The sequence below is a fragment of the Zosterops lateralis genome (assembly GCF_965231275.1).
Source record: "Zosterops lateralis genome assembly, chromosome: 2".
In the NCBI taxonomy this organism is placed as follows: domain Eukaryota; kingdom Metazoa; phylum Chordata; class Aves; order Passeriformes; family Zosteropidae; genus Zosterops; species Zosterops lateralis.
This window is the reverse complement of record NC_139763.1, coordinates 91,621,984-91,640,752: the sequence shown is the minus strand read 5'-3', so window position 1 is coordinate 91,640,752 and position 18,769 is coordinate 91,621,984. Positions and strand designations below refer to the sequence as shown.

General features: G+C 46.6%; 1 protein-coding gene across 1 annotated transcript; it reads right to left on the bottom strand.

Annotated features, from left to right (window-relative positions):
- Window positions 1-440: 440 nt before the first annotated feature.
- On the bottom strand, window positions 441-17,956 carry LRRC58 (leucine rich repeat containing 58). Its single transcript, XM_083884819.1, has 4 exons — window positions 17,442-17,956; window positions 7,772-7,900; window positions 6,212-6,489; window positions 441-4,741 (listed from the first exon to the last, which is right to left on the bottom strand). Exons 1-4 carry the CDS (start codon window positions 17,945-17,947, stop codon window positions 4,533-4,535), a joined length of 1,122 nt encoding a protein of 373 aa, XP_083740945.1. The 5' UTR covers window positions 17,948-17,956; the 3' UTR covers window positions 441-4,532.
- Window positions 17,957-18,769: the final 813 nt, after the last annotated feature.

Here is an 18,769-nt window from a genome sequence, read left to right as displayed (position 1 = left end):
GATCAGAAAATTAGCATTCAAAAAGTCATTTACAGGTTTCACAGTTAGTGTATTAAGAGGGAAACAATTCACAAAGTTTAGACCTGTTTTTTCATATTGCTGGAAAACTCCACAGGATACCACCTGCTCTTGTTCGGGTATTTATCCTGTCTGTGAGTTACTTTGCCTTTTACCTGGGGAGCAAATCTCTGCAACACTCTTCCAGAAGTAAAACAGGGTCTGGTCCTGTAACACACACTGCTCTGTCACAAGTGGGCCCCCAGAGCCAGGAGTTTCAGGAGTCCCTTTGGAAGTCTCACCTGCTCTTGGTTTTACACAGACCAGGTCAAATCCCAACCACATACAGCCCCATTTTCATGCTTCCAATCCTACAAGACTTCTGTCTGCAGAAACACCAGAACTGAGATGTTGGAAAAATAATGGACAGACAACAGCAGAAATAACGTTTTTGTAGCTTTAGTGTTTGTCAATTTGTTTTACAGCTTATAATGAAACACTGTTAGAGATAGTCTACATTCATATGTTTCAGGCAAAATACAGTTTTAAAATCATAAGGCACTTTAAGATGTCTTAAAACAAATGCTTATATAAAAATTCAACAAGAGGGCTGGATGAGAACCCTTTCTACCCTTAGTGTTCTGGTCAGTAAATGATCAATTCTCTAGTCAGGCAAGCAAGTGAAATAATCAATAGAAAGGTTTCCAAGACAGAGTTACTGCTGTATTAGTGTGCACTCTGGAGCAGTCTATTTGAAGTGTCTTCAGTTAGGGAGGGAGGACATGGTGTGAATAAGATGCATTAAAATAGTTCTTTGAACTGGGCAACAAAGATGCATTGCAAGGATTAAGCTTCATTACTTTCATTGGATTAAATTCCTTCCATTCATTATTGCCAACAAGAGTATGGAACAAAAAGGAGTTGGTTCTCCCCTCCCTCCCCCCCCCCAGTCCCATTATAATTCAACACAAGATTTCAAAGACTTAAAATGACCAGGACAGAAGCCTATGAAAAACTGCATCTGGCCACTTCAGAGTATGTTTAAATATTCATTACTGACTTCCTCAGGTCTCACCTCTTATTAAAGAAAGAGAAACATAAAAGCATTGGCAACTGTCTAAGTTGCTCCCCATCAAATTGATATTTTGCTTCTTTTTAACACCACCCCACAGTTCCCATCAAGTACCTGCATTCACAAACACACCAGCAGCTCTCCCTGGAGAGGCCTGGTGGGGCAGGGCATGAATGCAGGCAGGGCCCCAGGCCCCACGGGGAAGAAGGAATGAGCAACTTTGCCTAACACACTTGTGTCTCAGCTTAAGAACAGCTTCAAAAGCTGGTCATGCTGGGCTGCTGTAGCAACAAGGGCACTCATACCAAAACACCCACTGAAGACTTCACTTGAAGATGCATCTTTAGGAGCTGAAATCTGCTAAAAACTGACAGAAAACAAACAAACAACCTGACAGTGGCAAAAACACTGCCTACTTCTCAGGGCCCCTGAGAAGGGGATGGTAGAAACAAGTGCCTATTATCCATCTGTGTATTTTCAAGTTGTGTCTCACCTATTTTATTGCCCAGTACATTTTCAAGTCTTTGGGGGTCAACAATTGCTGAAAAATGACTCACAGGGGCTCAATGTGTTAGGCACTACAGTATATATCTGCATCCCTAGTCCTCTCAAAACTACCACAGAGTCCTCTCAAACCCAACCAACGCATAATTTGTTTTTCCTACAAGTTCCTGATTGATTTAAATTCTGACTTACTGGAATTGCACTTTAAAGCCCAGCAGCAAAAAGAAAACTTGGTAGCTATATTCAGGAAAAAAAATATATAAAATTTTAAGATATGTTTTATCAAGTTTAAAAATGCATAGATATCAACTGCATAAGCTGTCAAGTCTTCACCTGGCTACAGTGAAAAATCTGTGAAAAAAAAGGTTATCCTAATAGACCATATAATATTTGGGCAGAAGTGGGATGGCAATTTAGTTAGGAAAGAAACTGCAGTTATGGATCGAGCTGAATTAGAACCAGCCACCACAGGTCTGAACTCATCACACACAGAGGTGCTACTGTGCAAACAGGAACTCTGATGAAATCTAGCTTTGTGAAGTGAAAAAATGCATGACTTCAAGGCAGCTGCTGCTAAAGACAAGAAAATACGGTGGTACCTCATGGCCCTGAGCTCAAAAGATCTTGAGATCTCAACTTGTGTGGCTCCTTTTTGCTGGCAGAGGAGTCAAGCTCTAGATCACTCAGTTGATTGCTACAGTTATACCAGCAGGCAAGTTAAAATTGTGGCTCTGGAATCATCTTACTGTCATTCAGCATTGCTGTGACTATGTTCACTTGGGACAGCAAGAAGCATCTCAAAGAGGAGATGAACAAAACAGGCCACTCACTGGTTGCAATTTCACTAACAGCATGCAGTTGGTTTCTCTCAAAACCTGTAAGTTCTTCTTTCCAAGCAAACCTCATAGAATTTGCTAAAGTGACATCCAGTTGTTTGGCACATACACCTCATTGTGTCAAAAATATACTGTAAAAAAATTATTTGGAAAGGCATAGAGCACATGCAATTAATTCCTTGTGGATCAATGCACACAGGGAGTCACATGTGCGTGTGGGAACTAAGTTGCAATGATTAACAATGGACAGGGTACTATTTTACTAACAGATAGTTTCTTTCAAATTCCAGTTCTTTCCAAGGGAAACGGGAAAGAGAGTTCTGTCAAGGAAATGCAAGACAAAAAATTCAACCTGCACACCGAGACAGACTGGAACATTCAAAGTTTCACAGACCTTGTTCTTCAGGTCCCATGAAAGCAAAAATTGTAGTCTAATTAAAAAAAAAAATCACTAAAGCTAGTTATAAAGAGCAGAATTATCAAAGTGCTTTAATACATAAAGTGTCAAACATAATTAAACAGGACCATTAACACAGAGCTGCCATAAGATGTTCAAATAGGTACATGTGTTTTCTGAATGCAGGAGAGAAGCAAGGGTTTTTAAATTACCCTCTAGGGCCAAAGTGGGTTAAGAAAGTTTTTCTTGTTCATTTCAGCTTCTTAACATGATGGTTTTGCTCTGCTCATGCATTCAAAGGCACAGTTGGATTTGCTCTATCAGAAACTGCATCAAAAGGACTGTCTACCATCAAATATTAATAAAGGGGCAGCTCTCACTGAGTGAAGCACACAACAGCCTCATAAAGTAGATTTATAGATACCTGTCAATTTGTAATATTAATTTTTTAAGGTATTTCTTGATGCTTAAAAATTCTGAGCTATTTTCTGCAGCTTTCCTTTAAAGAGCTTAAGATAACTGAGTGTGTTATTTGAACCACCGACAGACTGCCAAAGCTATTGCAACGAGAGTAACTGCGAACAAATAAATAAGGAAGACGTTTCAAAAGCACCTCGTGCAAGAAGCTCAGATAACATGCCTTTGCCTCCCTAATGGCTTTTCCTCTCCTGTTAGGAATCAGGAAAAAAGAATTCTCCACAGCATTTCTCTGGGTACTTTCAATTCGCTGAGCTGCTATGTACCTTAGGCATGTGGCCTTAAAGATGGAAAGGAACTCTGCCAAGCACAGCAGAGCAAACTGCAGTGGGGAAATGTGGCTGTTTATAAACAAAAAATATCAATTCACAGCTGTAAAAGCAGATTTGCCCCAGTAAACTGAGACTCAAAAGTATGACACAGAGCATCACATCTGGTCCCTTGCACAGGCCACAAGTCTGAAGTAATACCAATTATAACAGAACAACTTGTCCGTTTTCTGAAGGCACTATAAAGACAGCAACACTTCAGGTGTAATGGGAAGAGGGAGGAGGAAGAAAAATAACAAATATTGTTAGAAGGAGACACTAAGAGCAGCTTAGTATAACAAGGGAAAAAAAAGTGGCTCAGTTCTATGATGGCTATAACATCTGTAAGACTACAGAAACCCTACACCTCTAGGCAAAGGAAGAGTAACCACAGTTTGGAAGAATCTAGTCCCGAATAAAAAAAAAAAAATTCAACTTTCATTTTCAGTGGATGGGTGTAAAATCTGTAACTGAGATCAAAGGAGACAGAAAGGAATCAAACTGCAATATAAAACACTGGGGTCCATACACGCTCACATGGCATCATTAGCCTGTTGCTGATTTACCACAGTGTTAAAGGATCTGGACAGTCTCCTTTGCTCTGCAGGATGACTGAAGTCCAGTCAAGTTTCACGTATTAAAATCCTTCTGGATCCGCCAGTGAGAACAAACGGCTCTCCCAGCCCGTCTGAGGGAGGGGGGCGCCTCCCAGCCAGGAGACATTTCTAACAACCCCAGGCAACCTACAGGCAGCACGATACTGAGTTAAATCTCCCCAGCAGCACTGCACCAAGCAAGTCCAGGCTTGCTAAGATGTTCTGTCCCTGCATGGACTTGAGGACAATTTCTCATGAGCCCTTCAGACCAGTGGCTCACACATCACCATTCCATGATTGCTTTTCAAATCCATTTTCCTTCCCGTCTTCCCCTCTGGCTCCCCGTTATCCCAGAAGGACTTTCTGCATCCTGTGCGCAGCGACGCTGGCCTCATCCTCAGAGTCAGACTCGCTCTGGGAAGTGGAGCTCTGGGAGGCAGAGCTGTAGGGAGAGGAGCACTCTGGGGAGCACAGGTAGTGCATCAGCGGGAGCCGGTACTTCCCACAGAAGTCAACGAACTTGATCTGTCGGACGCAGCTGTCAAAGTACACACCTGTGAGGGAGAAGGAACAGAAGGACATGAGAGCCTGTGCCCAGAGACCTGCAAACTGCAGGGCCCTTGTGCCTGCAGCATATGCCTTCGATCAGGATTTCACTGGCACTGCTCTGGATGGAGGAGCACAAGGAATACTGGTGGAAGGAAGGGACCAGGATACCTCTGAAAATGTGAAATTTCTTTTCTTAGTAAAAAAGTCCTTTTCTTAGTAAAATTATATTTGGTAGATGACTCAGAACAGCGCACTCTTCACATAAAGACACAGGGCAGTTACTTCCAAATAACACGGCAATTTCTTCTAACCATTAGGGAGAAAACTTAGGCTGGGAATTTACAAACTTCTTAAATGTCAAATGAATTAATGCACTCTACGTTCAAACTTGTAAAACCTCTTCTACCAGCTAGTAAAAATGAATTCACAAATAGACCTTCACAGCTCTACTTCTCTTCTGCTTGAGTGAAGCCACCATGCTGAGCTTGGATGCTACTTTCCATGGCAACAGTCTTGCTGTAACACACAATTACGTTCTCTTCCTGTCACAGCAAGTGATTTTAGATGCTGACATTTTCAGAAGTTTCCAACAGTGTTTTAAGTCCTAGCTGGTCAGGAGTAAGCTTTTCTCCTGCAGTGCTAGAGCAGTGCTGCAGTACTGTGAGAGTTCATAAGGCATAGTGAAAAGCACAGAACCAATCCACTGTTATCCAAGCTGTGCAAAACACTTAAAAAAAGAAACTTTTTTTCCCCTCCCAATATAAGTCCCAGCCCTTCCATCTTGGCTGATGGAGCATGCTTTGATACTGTCCTGTAAGAAGATAACAGCTTGTATTATGACTGCAGGGTAGATACTAATTAATGATTTTTTTTCCCCTTAATCTTCTAAATGCTAAATGTGCAGATCATTTACTCTGGTAAAGATTAAGCATTGAGCCATATTAAGCCCCAAGCATTCCAGGCTATTTTTTTAAGTCCTCTCCTTCCAAGAGCTACAGGCTAGTGGTCCCAAGCTAGAGCTAAACAAGTTGCTGTTAGTAATCTGCTAAGCACTAGAGCCACTCTCCTCTTTTCCACCCAGAAATGATGCTCACCATTCAGCAAGAGTGTGTGCAAAAGTTCTGCTGTCCATTACTTGCTCTGAGCTACTTTAGGGCAAATGGATTGGAAACTTCAGATCATAAAACCACAGTGGAATGCTGGGATGAGCTACAAAGATTCTGACAGAAGTGCTGTCAATTACATTCCCATGCAAATCCAGTAAACCAGAACTACAGCTCTGAATACAGTTCCTAAGTGAGCCAGGCTCCTTGAAGACAAGTTTCCAGGAGACCTGGAGCCAGGGAAATACAGCCAGAATGTGGCTGCAATAAGTAACACCTTGAACCTGAGTGAGCCTATAAAATCACACCAAGTCAGAGGGAAAGGAAACCATCAGGTAAGAGCAGGAAGCAGAGCTGTGAAGGTGAACTTACCCCCACATTTAGGATTGGGGCAGTTGCTGGCCAAGCTCAGGTAGCGGACCAGGCTGTCCGGGAGGTCGCTGGGAGTGTAGGGAACGTTGCGGGTTTTCACCGTGCGCCCGGCCAGCTCCTGCAGGCTCGGGGGGTTGTAGGTCAGGTCCCGCACAAACCGCACCACCAGCGGGTTCCCGCGCAAGCTCAGCTCCTCCAGGTGAACCAGGTTAAGGATCTCGCGGGGAAGGTAAGTCAGCAGGTTATTGTGCAGGCTGAGGGAACGCAGAGAATGCAGCCTGAGGATGGAGATGGATACTCTGTCAGGACGTGCAAGCGAAATCGCCCCACAGCTGCATTAAGCAGACCTAATTACTCTCCCCGCTCCCACCAATTTCTTTTTGTTTGGCTTTTCCCCCTTTTAAAACACAAATTCATTCTAAAAGAACTGCTCTTAGTCCAGTACACACAATGCACTAGAAAACTCAGCTCAGCACAGAATACCTGCTAAAGAAACACAGTCTGCTATCCCTCTCAGTATTCTCCACACACACACTCCCCCAAAAAAGGTAGAACAAAAGTGTACCAACTGAGGGCTTTCAGGGGACAGAGCATTTCCTTGTACCCAGCACATGCACCAAGAACAGTCCCATGCAGTGCTCTGAATAAGTCACCTGCTCTGCTTCATGCATTAAAGATGATTGCTGGGAGGCAGCCAGCCCTGGAAAGCCCCATGTTTTCACTGCTTGTGGCTGATACCACCAGGACTGAGCGGGGTCAGGCCAGGCCACCAGCAGCACAGGGGACAAGCAGTTTATTTTGCTTTTGGACAATGCCTTCCCCTCTCAGGAAGCACAAAGCAATGCTCCAGCACAACATCCAGGGCTGTTCCCAAACTTGTAAAAATTACAAGAGATTATTATTTAAGAATATATATAAATTATTAAGAATAATCCCACCACACTATCAAATTCCAACTTGGAGAACTCCATGCTGCTATTCAGTTGTTTTTAGGGTTACAGCTATACCTCCCATCTTCATTTCCCATCTTAGGCTCCAGATACAGAGCTGCAGTGTCCCCTTTCCCCCCATTATGAACAGATAAAGCAGTAACCTTGCCTCTAGAACTGTGCTGTACAATTACATGAACACTCTGAGATGCTAAGGTGAGGAATGCCAAGGGAACAAAAGCACACACAGAAAGGTTTTGGGTGAAAGGCAAAACCCATCAAGCATTCATTACTAATAAAACAGTACTATTCTTACTTCTGAAGGTAGCAATTTATCTTTTCTGAGTTGCCCAGGTACTTTTCAGAGTCCCCTATACAAATCTATTAATTCACTGTAAGGTGCAATCCCGGTGATGGTTTTTTAACATAACCCTTTCATTAAGTTTTCCAGATCATATATTCATGGTCTGCCTGCAATGCACCACACCAAGGATGTTCTTTTTCAAATCCAGTCATATTAACAAACTGAAGGACAAATAGGTCCTCCCACCAGGTACTTTTATCCACACACACAGAAGGAAAAGGTTCAAATAGTTAATTACAGCTGGTGGCTGATGACAGTAATACTCACTGCGCCAGCTGAGGTGGAATGCTCTGGATCTTGTTGTCACACAGAACTAGATACCTCAGAGAAGGCAGTTTTGCTAATTCAGGTGGAATTGCCGTAATGAAATTCCCTCCAAGGTACAGAAACTCTAAACTGAAAAACAGAAGAGAAAAGAATGCATTATTTCATTAATTTCAAGTTTCCTTTAACATCTAGCTTTCACAGCTACTGCATTTCTTTAAGGAAACTGACAGATGACCACCTATGAGTTAATTTGCTGAGAGCAAGGAAAAAAAGCTGAGTTGCACATCAAAATTACAACAGAGCTGCTGTTTCACAAGAGATAATGTTGAGATTTAACCTCCAGACTCCTGCAGTTACCATTACACCTGCAGGCAGGCACCAAACAACAGTGTATTCCCACTACAACCCCTTATGCAAAGCTCCTGCTCCTATTTCCAAGGATGTGCAGCCTGCACACAGATCCTGCTGCAGCCAGTGGGAGCTCAGTTTCAGCAGAAGTGAGGCACAAGCAGAGAGTCTCTCCCTGGAAATCCTGGCCCTGCACCAGCACTAGTTGCTCTTTGTGGAATCATCTGACTCCTCGGTGACTAACTGAAACCTTCCAGCATTAGTCAGAGGCAGCCAGTCCCCCTTTGATACAATTCACTTACCAACAGCACAGAGTGCACCTAAGTCACACAAGTACATGCAGGCAATGCCTCAGAGAGACTGATTTCACTACTCTGAAGTCATGAAGCCCAAAGCTACCAGAAACCACAGCTGGGTTTCACTGCGGGTTGGGCCCAAATAAAAAGAATCACTGGATGTCCTGTGAAAACTCAGTGGATCAGAGACAGGCACTAGATCCCTTCTGCAGGTGGGAGTAGTCAATATGCAATGTGCACCTCTGCCCTTCTAGGAAGAAAAATTGGCAAACATTTCTCTCTGACATAATAGCATCAAGTCCCCATTCCACGGACTCAAGTAGCTTCCTTTCCCTGTTCTCAGACGTTTTCTGAAAGAGGAACAAAGGCAGGCTCAGTTTGGGTACTTCTTGCTAATCACAGTCCAGCCAAGATTTTTTCCCACATTTGAAAAAGGTGGATCCCACAGTCCTGGTTCAGTATCCCCAACACACACACTCAGGTTGCCTAACTACAATGCACCTTTGGCCTTCTCTGATCCAGCAAGTGTTGCCCACAGGCCAGGGAAAGTGAACTCATCCAGGCTCCATCAGCCTTTCTTTAAGTACAGGTTATAACTTCTTTGGAGTAGGAGACACCTTCATCTCACCCCAGCAACTGAGAAATGCTATGGATACAGCTGGCACAGAAACACAGAACAGAGGACCCAAGAGTCACAATGGTCCACCCAGACAAGGCCTGACCCCTGAAACTCTGTGCCACAGCATATGTGGAGTGCAGAGAAGCTCCCCCCTGAGACTTCCCCTGGGATGGAGCAGGAGAACAGCAGAGAGAGTTTATTTCACTCAGTTCTTGCAAGAAACTTGAACCCCAGAGATCCAATGACAGCATCTGCTTGGGCTGCAGAGGTCACTCCTGCAGCACAAATGCACGTGCCCAACAGCAAAGGACAGAATGACAGACCTTTGCAATACACCAGGAGATGCTCAGCTTTCCCAGGATTCCCTGCTATTTCTGGAATATGTCAAAGGCAAGCTAAATAATTGAAACCGGACAAAGTGGGCAGAAAATTAAGCCTTAAACTGAATTTGATTGTATGGAATGCAGTGACTACAGACCAACTGGGACAGCACATTTGGAAATTCTGAATTTATTCTGAAAGTACAAGAAGGTGCACAGCAAAAAACCACCACCAACTGCCACTGCTTCAAAGTAACCTCTACCTCTCTTCTACTCAGACAACCTGTATGTTGAGCAGTGGGGGTAGGAGGAAGGCTGCTGTGCAGAGATCATGTCAAGGAGAGGTTATTTTTAATTAACTTTTGATCCCCTAACAAAGCCCTGAGTTTTAACCAAAATTCCTCCTTCAAGCCTCCATTGTTTCCAGAGGTGGATTTAGGCTGCTTGGCTCTCACTAGGGACTTAACTGCTGAGTACACAATTCCACACAATTCCTAACTCCATACCACTGCTGGAGCCCACACCAAAAGCTGTTGGGCAAGGGAATTTTAGCACTGTGGATTTCAATATTTAAACAAGGTTTGGACATGTACAAGTTTGCACTTCCTAGGAAAAGTGAATAATTAACTCCTCATCCTTTGTGTTTAAGGACACTAATGCCTGTAAAATGACATGGCATAAAAACACCTCCAGCCAGGGAAGGTGAAGAGGGCACAAGTTATACAGTAAAAATGTTTTGAGAATTCATTTCAAGGCATTAAATGCATTTATTTAAAGAGTAACCTACTGTGCAAACAGTGTGCAAAAACACTACCAACAAACTTCTTACAGCTTCAAATCTGTTCTTTGCGAAGTCTGTAATGAGAACACTCAGCCATACCAGGAAGGATATAAAGACCTAACATCAGAATACAAACTGTCTCTAACTAAAAACCCACTAAATAAGATAACTCCTTCACCGGCAAGAAAATGCTTTTTAAAAAATGTTTTGTTTTTACTTACCTTCTGAATCATCTTTTTGGGGTCAGTAGACTAAAAACTCATGGGACTCAGTCTGGTACAGGAAATTCAGAATCTCCACATCAACTTATGGTATTAATTAGATGATTAATTTATCAAAAAACCACAGGGAGAAGGTTTTAAAACTACAAAGAAACTTATTTAAAACATAGAAAAGATATTCTGATAGCTTCCACTGAAACACTGCTCAGTGGAAAAACAAAATCCGTAACTCCCATCCCTCAAAGTACAATTTGCTAGGAAGAAGGATCTAGCCTAGTTTTGGCTAAGCAAGGTGAAGGAATCCACAACAGCCATTTCTGCATCAAATTGAAATGTTGAGAATTGTCTAAGCAAAGCCAATCACGACACAGGAAAGGACTTTCAAGAGGCACAACCCTTTTATCAAGAGCACTGACCACAGCACTGGGACACAGTTTGTTCCCAGCTCATCTGCTCCTGACTGATTCTCATGTTACCCTCATGCTAAGCCTGGATCTGGAGGCAGAGGTGATGCTGGCTCTCGAGCTGTCCTGCTCAGGGCAGGGCAGTTTGCTGCTTGGTAAGACAAGCAAAAGCACTGCTCAGCTCTGCCGTCTTCTCTCGAGAGCCTGCAGTAAGGCAATCCACAACATTCACCCCAGGTTTTTGCAATAGGACCACAGCAGGGATGGCACTGAGCTTAGTGAATGCTTCTAACTAACCTTTCACACTTAGACCTGGCCCTCCTGACAATCATTAATCTGTACAGTCATTTTGATTGACCAGCTAAGGGCTTGTGAACTGCTGTGTACACAGAGGTAGAACTGCGTGTTTTCCTGCACTTTCAAAAGTCAAGAATCTTCAAAAAGCCAGAGATCAACTCTCATCAAACAAACATAAGCTCAGCTCCAATTTTTGAAGCTAGAATGAATGATTTACTTCCAACCTGCCACACAGACTCTGGCTGAATGAGTTTCAAGAGGGGACAAACACTAACAAAATCAGTCTCAACAGAATCTGAAAAAAAACCCAACAGCCATGAGACAGAGTTACTAATGAGGGTTGACGCTTTCTCTCCTGCCTTTTAGCAATGTTGACAAATACACTATTAAAAGGCCAGATTCCCTTTCAGCCTCACACCCAGCAGCCCCCTGCTCAGCACAACCAGTCCTAATTGCTGCCAAGCACAGCCAGCACGCTGAGCCCATCATGTGGTGCTCCTGTCCAGCAGCACATTTCACACACACTGGGCTGTAGGGTGGCATGAAAATACTTCCACCAACTAGGAAAGGAGTGGAGAAATCCCAAACAACTATGATCAATTCAGGGAGTGGCAGCAACGTTTAACATGCAAAGAGACTGTACCTTCTTGCTTGAGTATGTCCTTGATGTTTTCAGGTCATTATATAGCACAAATCAAATCCAAAAGCCCCCAAACACTCAGTAAATAAGAAGAGCCACTCTGAGCACTACAGGTAATTTTTTATACCCTATCAATTACCACAGGACTCCCATAGTCATATTTCAAGGGGGATAATGTCTTCAGGCATAGGAGATACTCAAATTTTCAATCCACCCTGTTTCCCTACAGATGCTTCTTAGGATAAAATTTAACAGCTGACATCAAACAGATGCATCTAAATAGGTAATATAAAAAAAGCCCAAACCAACAGTGGTGCCTGAAATAGCTCCAGGTCTTTTTAAGATAAACTTTTTAGCAAGAAATTTCTAGGGCAGTTTTGAGGCTCATGCAAGGGAGGAATTTCAAAGCAGCCCACAATACACTCCTGTTAACCCTGTTCTACGATTTGCTAATTCCTGAGAGAACCGCACAGCCTTTGCTGACACGCAAATTTAAGATCAAACAGTCGTCTGAACACTATTTGCAAAACGTTTGAAGAGGGGAAGAAGAAGGGAGACAGCAAGCAGATTTCCTAATGCTGTATCTTTATCAAAGCTCTGCTTGCCCTTTTTCCCACACTAACAGCCGTCCTTTAAGCGTATGCTTGTCTAACATGCTTAATACTGCCCACGAATGAAAGCAAACGCTCTGGTTTTCAATGCATCTAAGCCTTTACACAAACCTTGGATGGATCCAGCCAGGCCTTTGAGGCCTTTGATCCCAGCCCTCACACAACCAGGCTTTATTAGAGGAACATCAGCAAGAAGGAAAGGAACATGCACAGGTCTTTTCCAAGCTCTGCCTGCTCCGAGCGCTCTACAGAGCATGAGAGTATTCACTAGGGGAGTACAACTAAACTCTAAATTCCCATGGGAGACTTGAAGCATCAGCTGCATTTTGCTAAGCCCTTGAGAATTACCCATTTCACAGGACACTTGCAGGACATTTCCCCAGGCAGGCACACTGATAAGGGCAAACCCTGCACCCTTTAAGCCAAAGCTCACAGATGCACCATGAAGATCAGAGCTATGTTTTACCAGATTTGCACACAAATTTTATGCAGGATGAGCACAAGCAAATGGCCACATTTCTAGCTCACCAGCTGTAATACACCTTGCCCCATAGTGCATCCCCAGTTGGATCAGAAGAGGGAGGATATGCAGAACCAATGCAGCAGAGGAATCTCCATGCGGGTCACAGTTCAGGACCTGCTGGGGGCTGTGAATTGAGTCTGAGAGAGAGTGACTGACCATAACATCTCCCACTGAAAACACAGCAAGGTCAGCAGGGAGAACTACAGAGAAGATAACACTTGTGTCTGCCTATGCTAAGCTTGTATTTTATCTGGCAACAAACAGGAAAGCAATGCAAAGGCAGCTGCTCTCACATGCCTGGTGCATTCCTCACTCTAAATTCACAGCAAGAGCCAAGGCTCAGGTCTGTACTGTACTGATACACCAGCTGACAGGAACTGGGGATGCTGAGCATACAGAAGGACCTGGCATGGCCTAAACACGGCCAAGAAAAGGCCCTCAGCAGGGGGCCTACACTTTTATTTCTTGGAAACACACGAGGCTATTGCTGGTCACGCTCGATGCTTACAGTGAACCTATGATGAAAGAGCACTGAATTTTCCTAATGGAAAACATGAAGCAAAGGTTATTCATCCCTGGTGCCAGCTTGCCATGATCAGCATCATCCTACTGCCATCACCAGAGCAATCATGATTATACACTTATGAAGCCATGCAAAGGAAGCTTCAAGCATATTGGTGGTCCTTCCACAACAGCCTAGGAGATAACCAATAATCAGGAACACAGCACTAACTTTCCATACAGGATCTTGCACAGCACACAAAGTATTTGTGTGGGCAAGGATGGGGCTGAAGCCCATCCTTGGAAGGAGCAAGGCATGACAGCAGCAGGACTGGCTGTGGCTCTTATCGCCAGGTTCATTAACTTGCCAAGTCACCAGGAAAATGCCAGGGAAAAATTTCTGTACAATACACCTGACCCAAATACAGTTTGTGTGAAGTGGTGGATTTATTATCTTCCTATGAGTAACAACACAAGGCACTCACCTCCTGTTCCAGGACCTTTGCATTTGTAGTCACCAGCATGTTCCTCCTCTTTTGGCAGCTCAGACCCATCAGCTTTTTATACTTTCAACTTTACCACATACACAGACTTCTTACCTGCTATATTCCTGGCCTTCACTAAAACTGACATGCTGTTCCTTCAAAAACTAAAACAGGAAACTATGGGGTGCAGACAAAAGACAAGAATTATCAAGAGTATTGTTTTTTAAAAAAAATCTCATCACAGCTCAGACGTTTCCCTGGAAATCTAAGAAGCATTTCTAGATTTCTGCAACTCCAGTCTGCCCTATAATCAGTGACTGGAGCAAATGGGAAGCTGCCAGGGTCATGGGAAGAGAAGAACTGCTGGTGTCAGGAACTCTAGTAGGAGCAGGAGAAACTTGATCAGTAAGAGTCCTGCCTGCATTCCCCTGTGGTCTCAGAGCCCCTAAGACAAAAGCAAAATTTCTTTTTATGATATTGCACATGGAAAAAGGGTCAAGATCTTGACTTGTCAGCAACAGCAAGACTGGGACTTGCAGACTGAGCTGTGAGGTTAACAGAAGCCACAGCACCAGGTCCCACCTGCAACTTCTAGAGCTCAGAAACTAACAGAGGTCTCTGTGCTGCTGTGCTGTAACAGCTGGCTCTGCTCTGTCCTTGCTCGAGCTCATTTTATCCACTTCCACAACAAGCACACTCACACTGAGGACACCTCTGTTGCCAGCAGGTAGAAGCAGAGTCTGGCAGCAGTTTCTCTCCAGAATGTACTTTCTACATTTTTGGCAAGGGTCACTGGTTATCTGTGTCCCAATGAACAGATTCAGGATTCCCTCTGGAGGAACAACACAGTATAAAGTGTTGTTTTCTGCCAGTGCTGCTCCCTTTTGTTACTTAATCAGTCCCAGATACAGAAGTCACTGATGGCAGGGTGGTAAAGAAGCTGACAATCCTGGTGGGGCACAGATTTGCTATCTTGAGCTAAAGTTCAATTGTATTATGTTGACATGTTAGCAGAAGTTCAATGAGGTAGCACTGGTGACGTGGGCAGCAGACAGAAGCTGTGTCTAAGTGTAACTTTTCCGCCTGACACTTTACAATGATGAACAGACAGTTCAACAGCTTTGTCTGCATCTGGTCTCTCTGAGTTCTCCTTCTGGGGGTTCCACCATGACCAGTCCAATAGAAGCTGCAGGACAGGATAACAAGGAGCTCTGCTGCAGGGCAGGTCAGAGGGATGCTTTGGGAAGGCTGACCTGAACAGAGACTGGACAGAGCTAAGATAATAAAGCAGGTATTTATTAAAAGGCCTGTAAGGATACACCTTGGGCAATACAAGAGCCTGGCCAGGGCTACACCCAAGGTGGACTTAAAATGGTCACAAAATGGATGACCGGTCACAAGGTCTCACAAGTTTTGGTCCATTTACATATTGGGGTTTAATTGTCCAATTACAGCTTCAGATTATGAAGTCCCATCCTTCTTGTTTTCTCTTTTCAGTTCACCATTGTTTATGCTTTTGGGCCTGAAAACTTGTAACTGTTGTCCTTGGTCTCCAGCAGGAAAAGGATTTGTTTTGTCTCCCTACTCTGTGAAGAGAGCTTACTAACATTAATACAAGGCTCAGAACTACACACCTAGACAGTACAGAATCTGAAAAACATGAAAGGTAAAACTTAAGGCCTCAAGAGGAACAAAGCAGAGTGACAGAGGTGCCTGGAGCACAGGTCACAGCCTGCTGGGGCACCATGTGTGATGCTACACAGCCCAGTATTTTCCTGGGGACACCACAGAAGAAAAGCAGGGCTGAGGTTTGCTTTCTTCAGGAAAAAAAAACAAAAACCAAAACCAAAAACCCACAACCCCAGAGACCATATAAACAGCAGCAGGGAGCCTCTGACTCAGAGGGGGGAGCAACAATCAGATCCCAACCATATGGATGGGATGTGGTTGCTATCAGACATGCTATGGAGACAATGTGGATCATCTTCCTCATGCAATTGCCCTCCCCCAATGGCCTCCTCTCCCTTGCCTCATTTCCTTTTTCATCCCTGAAGCATCTGTTCCCAGACAGAAAAAAAGCTGAGCTTCCTCTTCCTCATGACAGCCCCAACCCAGGATGTATCACAAGTCTGCCAAGAAGGGCATTCTCCATCACCCAAAATGTCTCACAGCATCTCTCAGCCCAGAGAGCTTAACCCAGAATTGCCCCAAATCCTTAACAGGTGCATGCTATGCCACCTGGACAAAAGCCACAAACCTAACTGTATTTTACTGCTGCAGGCAAAACCAACAGCACTCAAGCAGTTCTGGTAGCTCCCATCTACACACATGGGAGACAAGGAACATCCTATGCTTCCCCTAGATGCAGCTCTGCTGAGCCATCAGGGTGAATCCAAGTATTTAGGGTCAGGGGTGCTGGAATTTGTGTAAGAGAGGCTGCCTCTGGCAAGTTCCTTGGCAAAGAGCTGGAGCAAACAAAGTTCAGCTCCAAAGTCTTAGCAGAGAGGCACACAGAGGTCAGTCTGAAGCTTGGGAATCCAGCAGAACACACTGAGGTGTCTGTGCCACAACAAGCATCCTGCTTGCTGAGGAGGACACCAGGCTTCAGGAGCATCCAGCCCAGGCCAGTGCAGGCAGCCAAGACCCAGCACTGCCCAAGGCCTGTTCCCACTGTTCCCAACTGCTGGGATTCAGCCACAAGTTTGTGTATGACTGGCCTGCAGTGGCTGGATACAGCCCCAGAGCCAGAGGTACCACGGCACCCGAGCACAGCCTGGGGCTCCATGCTTTGGGTCTGTTGGTATCTGTCAGACCTACATGAGCTGAGAGAAACACCACAACACCCCACCCATGACAGCAAGCCCCCAGTGAGACTGCAGCTGAATGGGCAGAAAGGCCCTGTTGTTCATGTGAGCCACAAACACATCTTTATCCTCCTGAGCAACCCACGGTGCAGCCGCGAGCTGCAGGACACACGGGGTTTGTCCTGCTGTCACCCAGAGATGTGCATAAGAGCAAAACCATGGAGAGCCTTCCTCACACCAGCACTGTCAGCAGCCACACCTGCACCAGGGCAGCCCAGGGATGGGCAGTGCCAAGAGCACAGTTTGTGAGCACAGGAGGCCTGTCATCACCTGAAGAATACACAGAATCGGGTGGGTTGGAAGAGACCACAGCATCTGTTCCAACCTGCCTGCTCAAGGAGGGTCACCCTAGAGCACACGGCACAGAATTGTGTCCACTGGAATATCTTCACTGAGGGAGACTCCACAACCACTCTGAGCAACCTGTTCCCGTGGTTGGTCACCCCACAGTAAAGTTCCTTCTCATGTTCAGGAGGAGCTTCCTGTACATCAGCATTTTCTGCTGCTGCCTCTTGTCCTACTGCTTGGCACTACCGAGAAGAGCCTGCCTTCATCCTCAACACCCACCCTCTAGATACTTATACATATATATATATGTGGATGAGGTAAGGAACGTCCTGGAGCTTTGGCAACTCAACACAACGAAGAGGAAGAGCCACGTTAGCGGCAGCAGTGCTTGGAGACACCTGAGGCTGGGGAGAGAAGTGACCCCCTGCTCGGGGGAGCGCGGCAGAGAACCCGGCCGGGGCCCGTCCCTCACCTCTGGAGCTCCTGGATGTCGGGCGGGATGCCGTGGAGGCGGTTTCCGCCGAGGCTGAGGCTGCGCAGGCCGCGGAGCTGCAGCAGCGCGGGCGGCACCTCGGAGAAGCGGTTCCCGCTGAGGTTGAGGACGCGCAGGGAGCGGGCCAGCGGCGCCTGCCCCAGCCCCTTGGGCAGCGACCCGGGCCCGCCCAGCCGGTTGTTCTTGGCCAGCAGCGTGTGCAGGCACGGCAGGGACAGCAGCTCCGCGCCCATCTCCGCCAGCCCCGTCCCGCTCACGTCCAGCACCTCCAGCGCCGGGAACCACTGCGAGAGCCCGGCGGGCAGCGGGCCCGACAGCCGCCGCGGGGACAGCACCAGCCGCCGCGCCTCCGCGCTGCGCCGCGCCGACAGCTCCGCCGCCAGCGCCGCCTCGGGATCGGGCTCCGATTCTGCCTCAGGCTCCGGCTCCATGGCCAGCTCCGGTCCCGGCTCCGGCTCAGGGCCCTCCCCGCTCGCCGCCGCCATCCCGCCCGCACCGCCCGACGGCCCCGCGTCACCCCGGGGCTTCCGCGCCTGGCCCCGCCCCGCCCCGCCCCGGAACCTGCATCGCCCCGCCCCGGAACCTGCACGGCCCCGCCGCCCCCCCCGCGTCATGCTCGATCCGGGGCGCGCCGCCAGCCGAGACCGCAGAGGGGCGAGCGCTCTTATGCAGGTTGCGGGGCGCCTGCGGGTGGGCGGCGGAGTGAGAGGGAGCGTTCGGCGGCCCCGGAACGAGCACCGGAGGTGGGGACGGAGGGGTGGCTGCCCTGGTCTCGCTGCTCGGCCCCAGTACCGGCACGGTCCGGGCCTGGCCTGCCGGGCTGGTGATGCCACCAGCTCCCTGCCAAGTGTTTTACACCAAGCTCGGGACACCAGCGCTGCTAAGTGTAAAACTAAACCATCCCCTTTCCTCTGCCCCTTTGGAGCCCGAAGGAGAGGCGCTGCCTGAGCCCGCTGTGGGCTCTCCCCTGAGGAGGCCTGGCCCAGCACCCCTGGTCAGGGCGGGTGTTTTCTCCAAGGGTTGACCTGCTTTGGTCTCTGCAGGACAGGGAGGATGGAGCTGAGCGGCTTTTGAGGGCCCTTCCAACCCAACACGTCCTGTGGTTCTGTGGTTCTGTGTTTCTGTGAGCTGCTGCCGTGGAGCACCAAAACACAGGGATTCCCAGATGTACCTCAGTGCCTGTCCTTGCCTGGGTGTCCAAAAACAGCTTTGGTCTTGGGCCGTGGCATTGGCGGGGGTTAACAAGTAACACACAAGTCTGTCAGGTGAAGTTTTCTGTGACTGGTCACTGATCAACACGGAGCTGA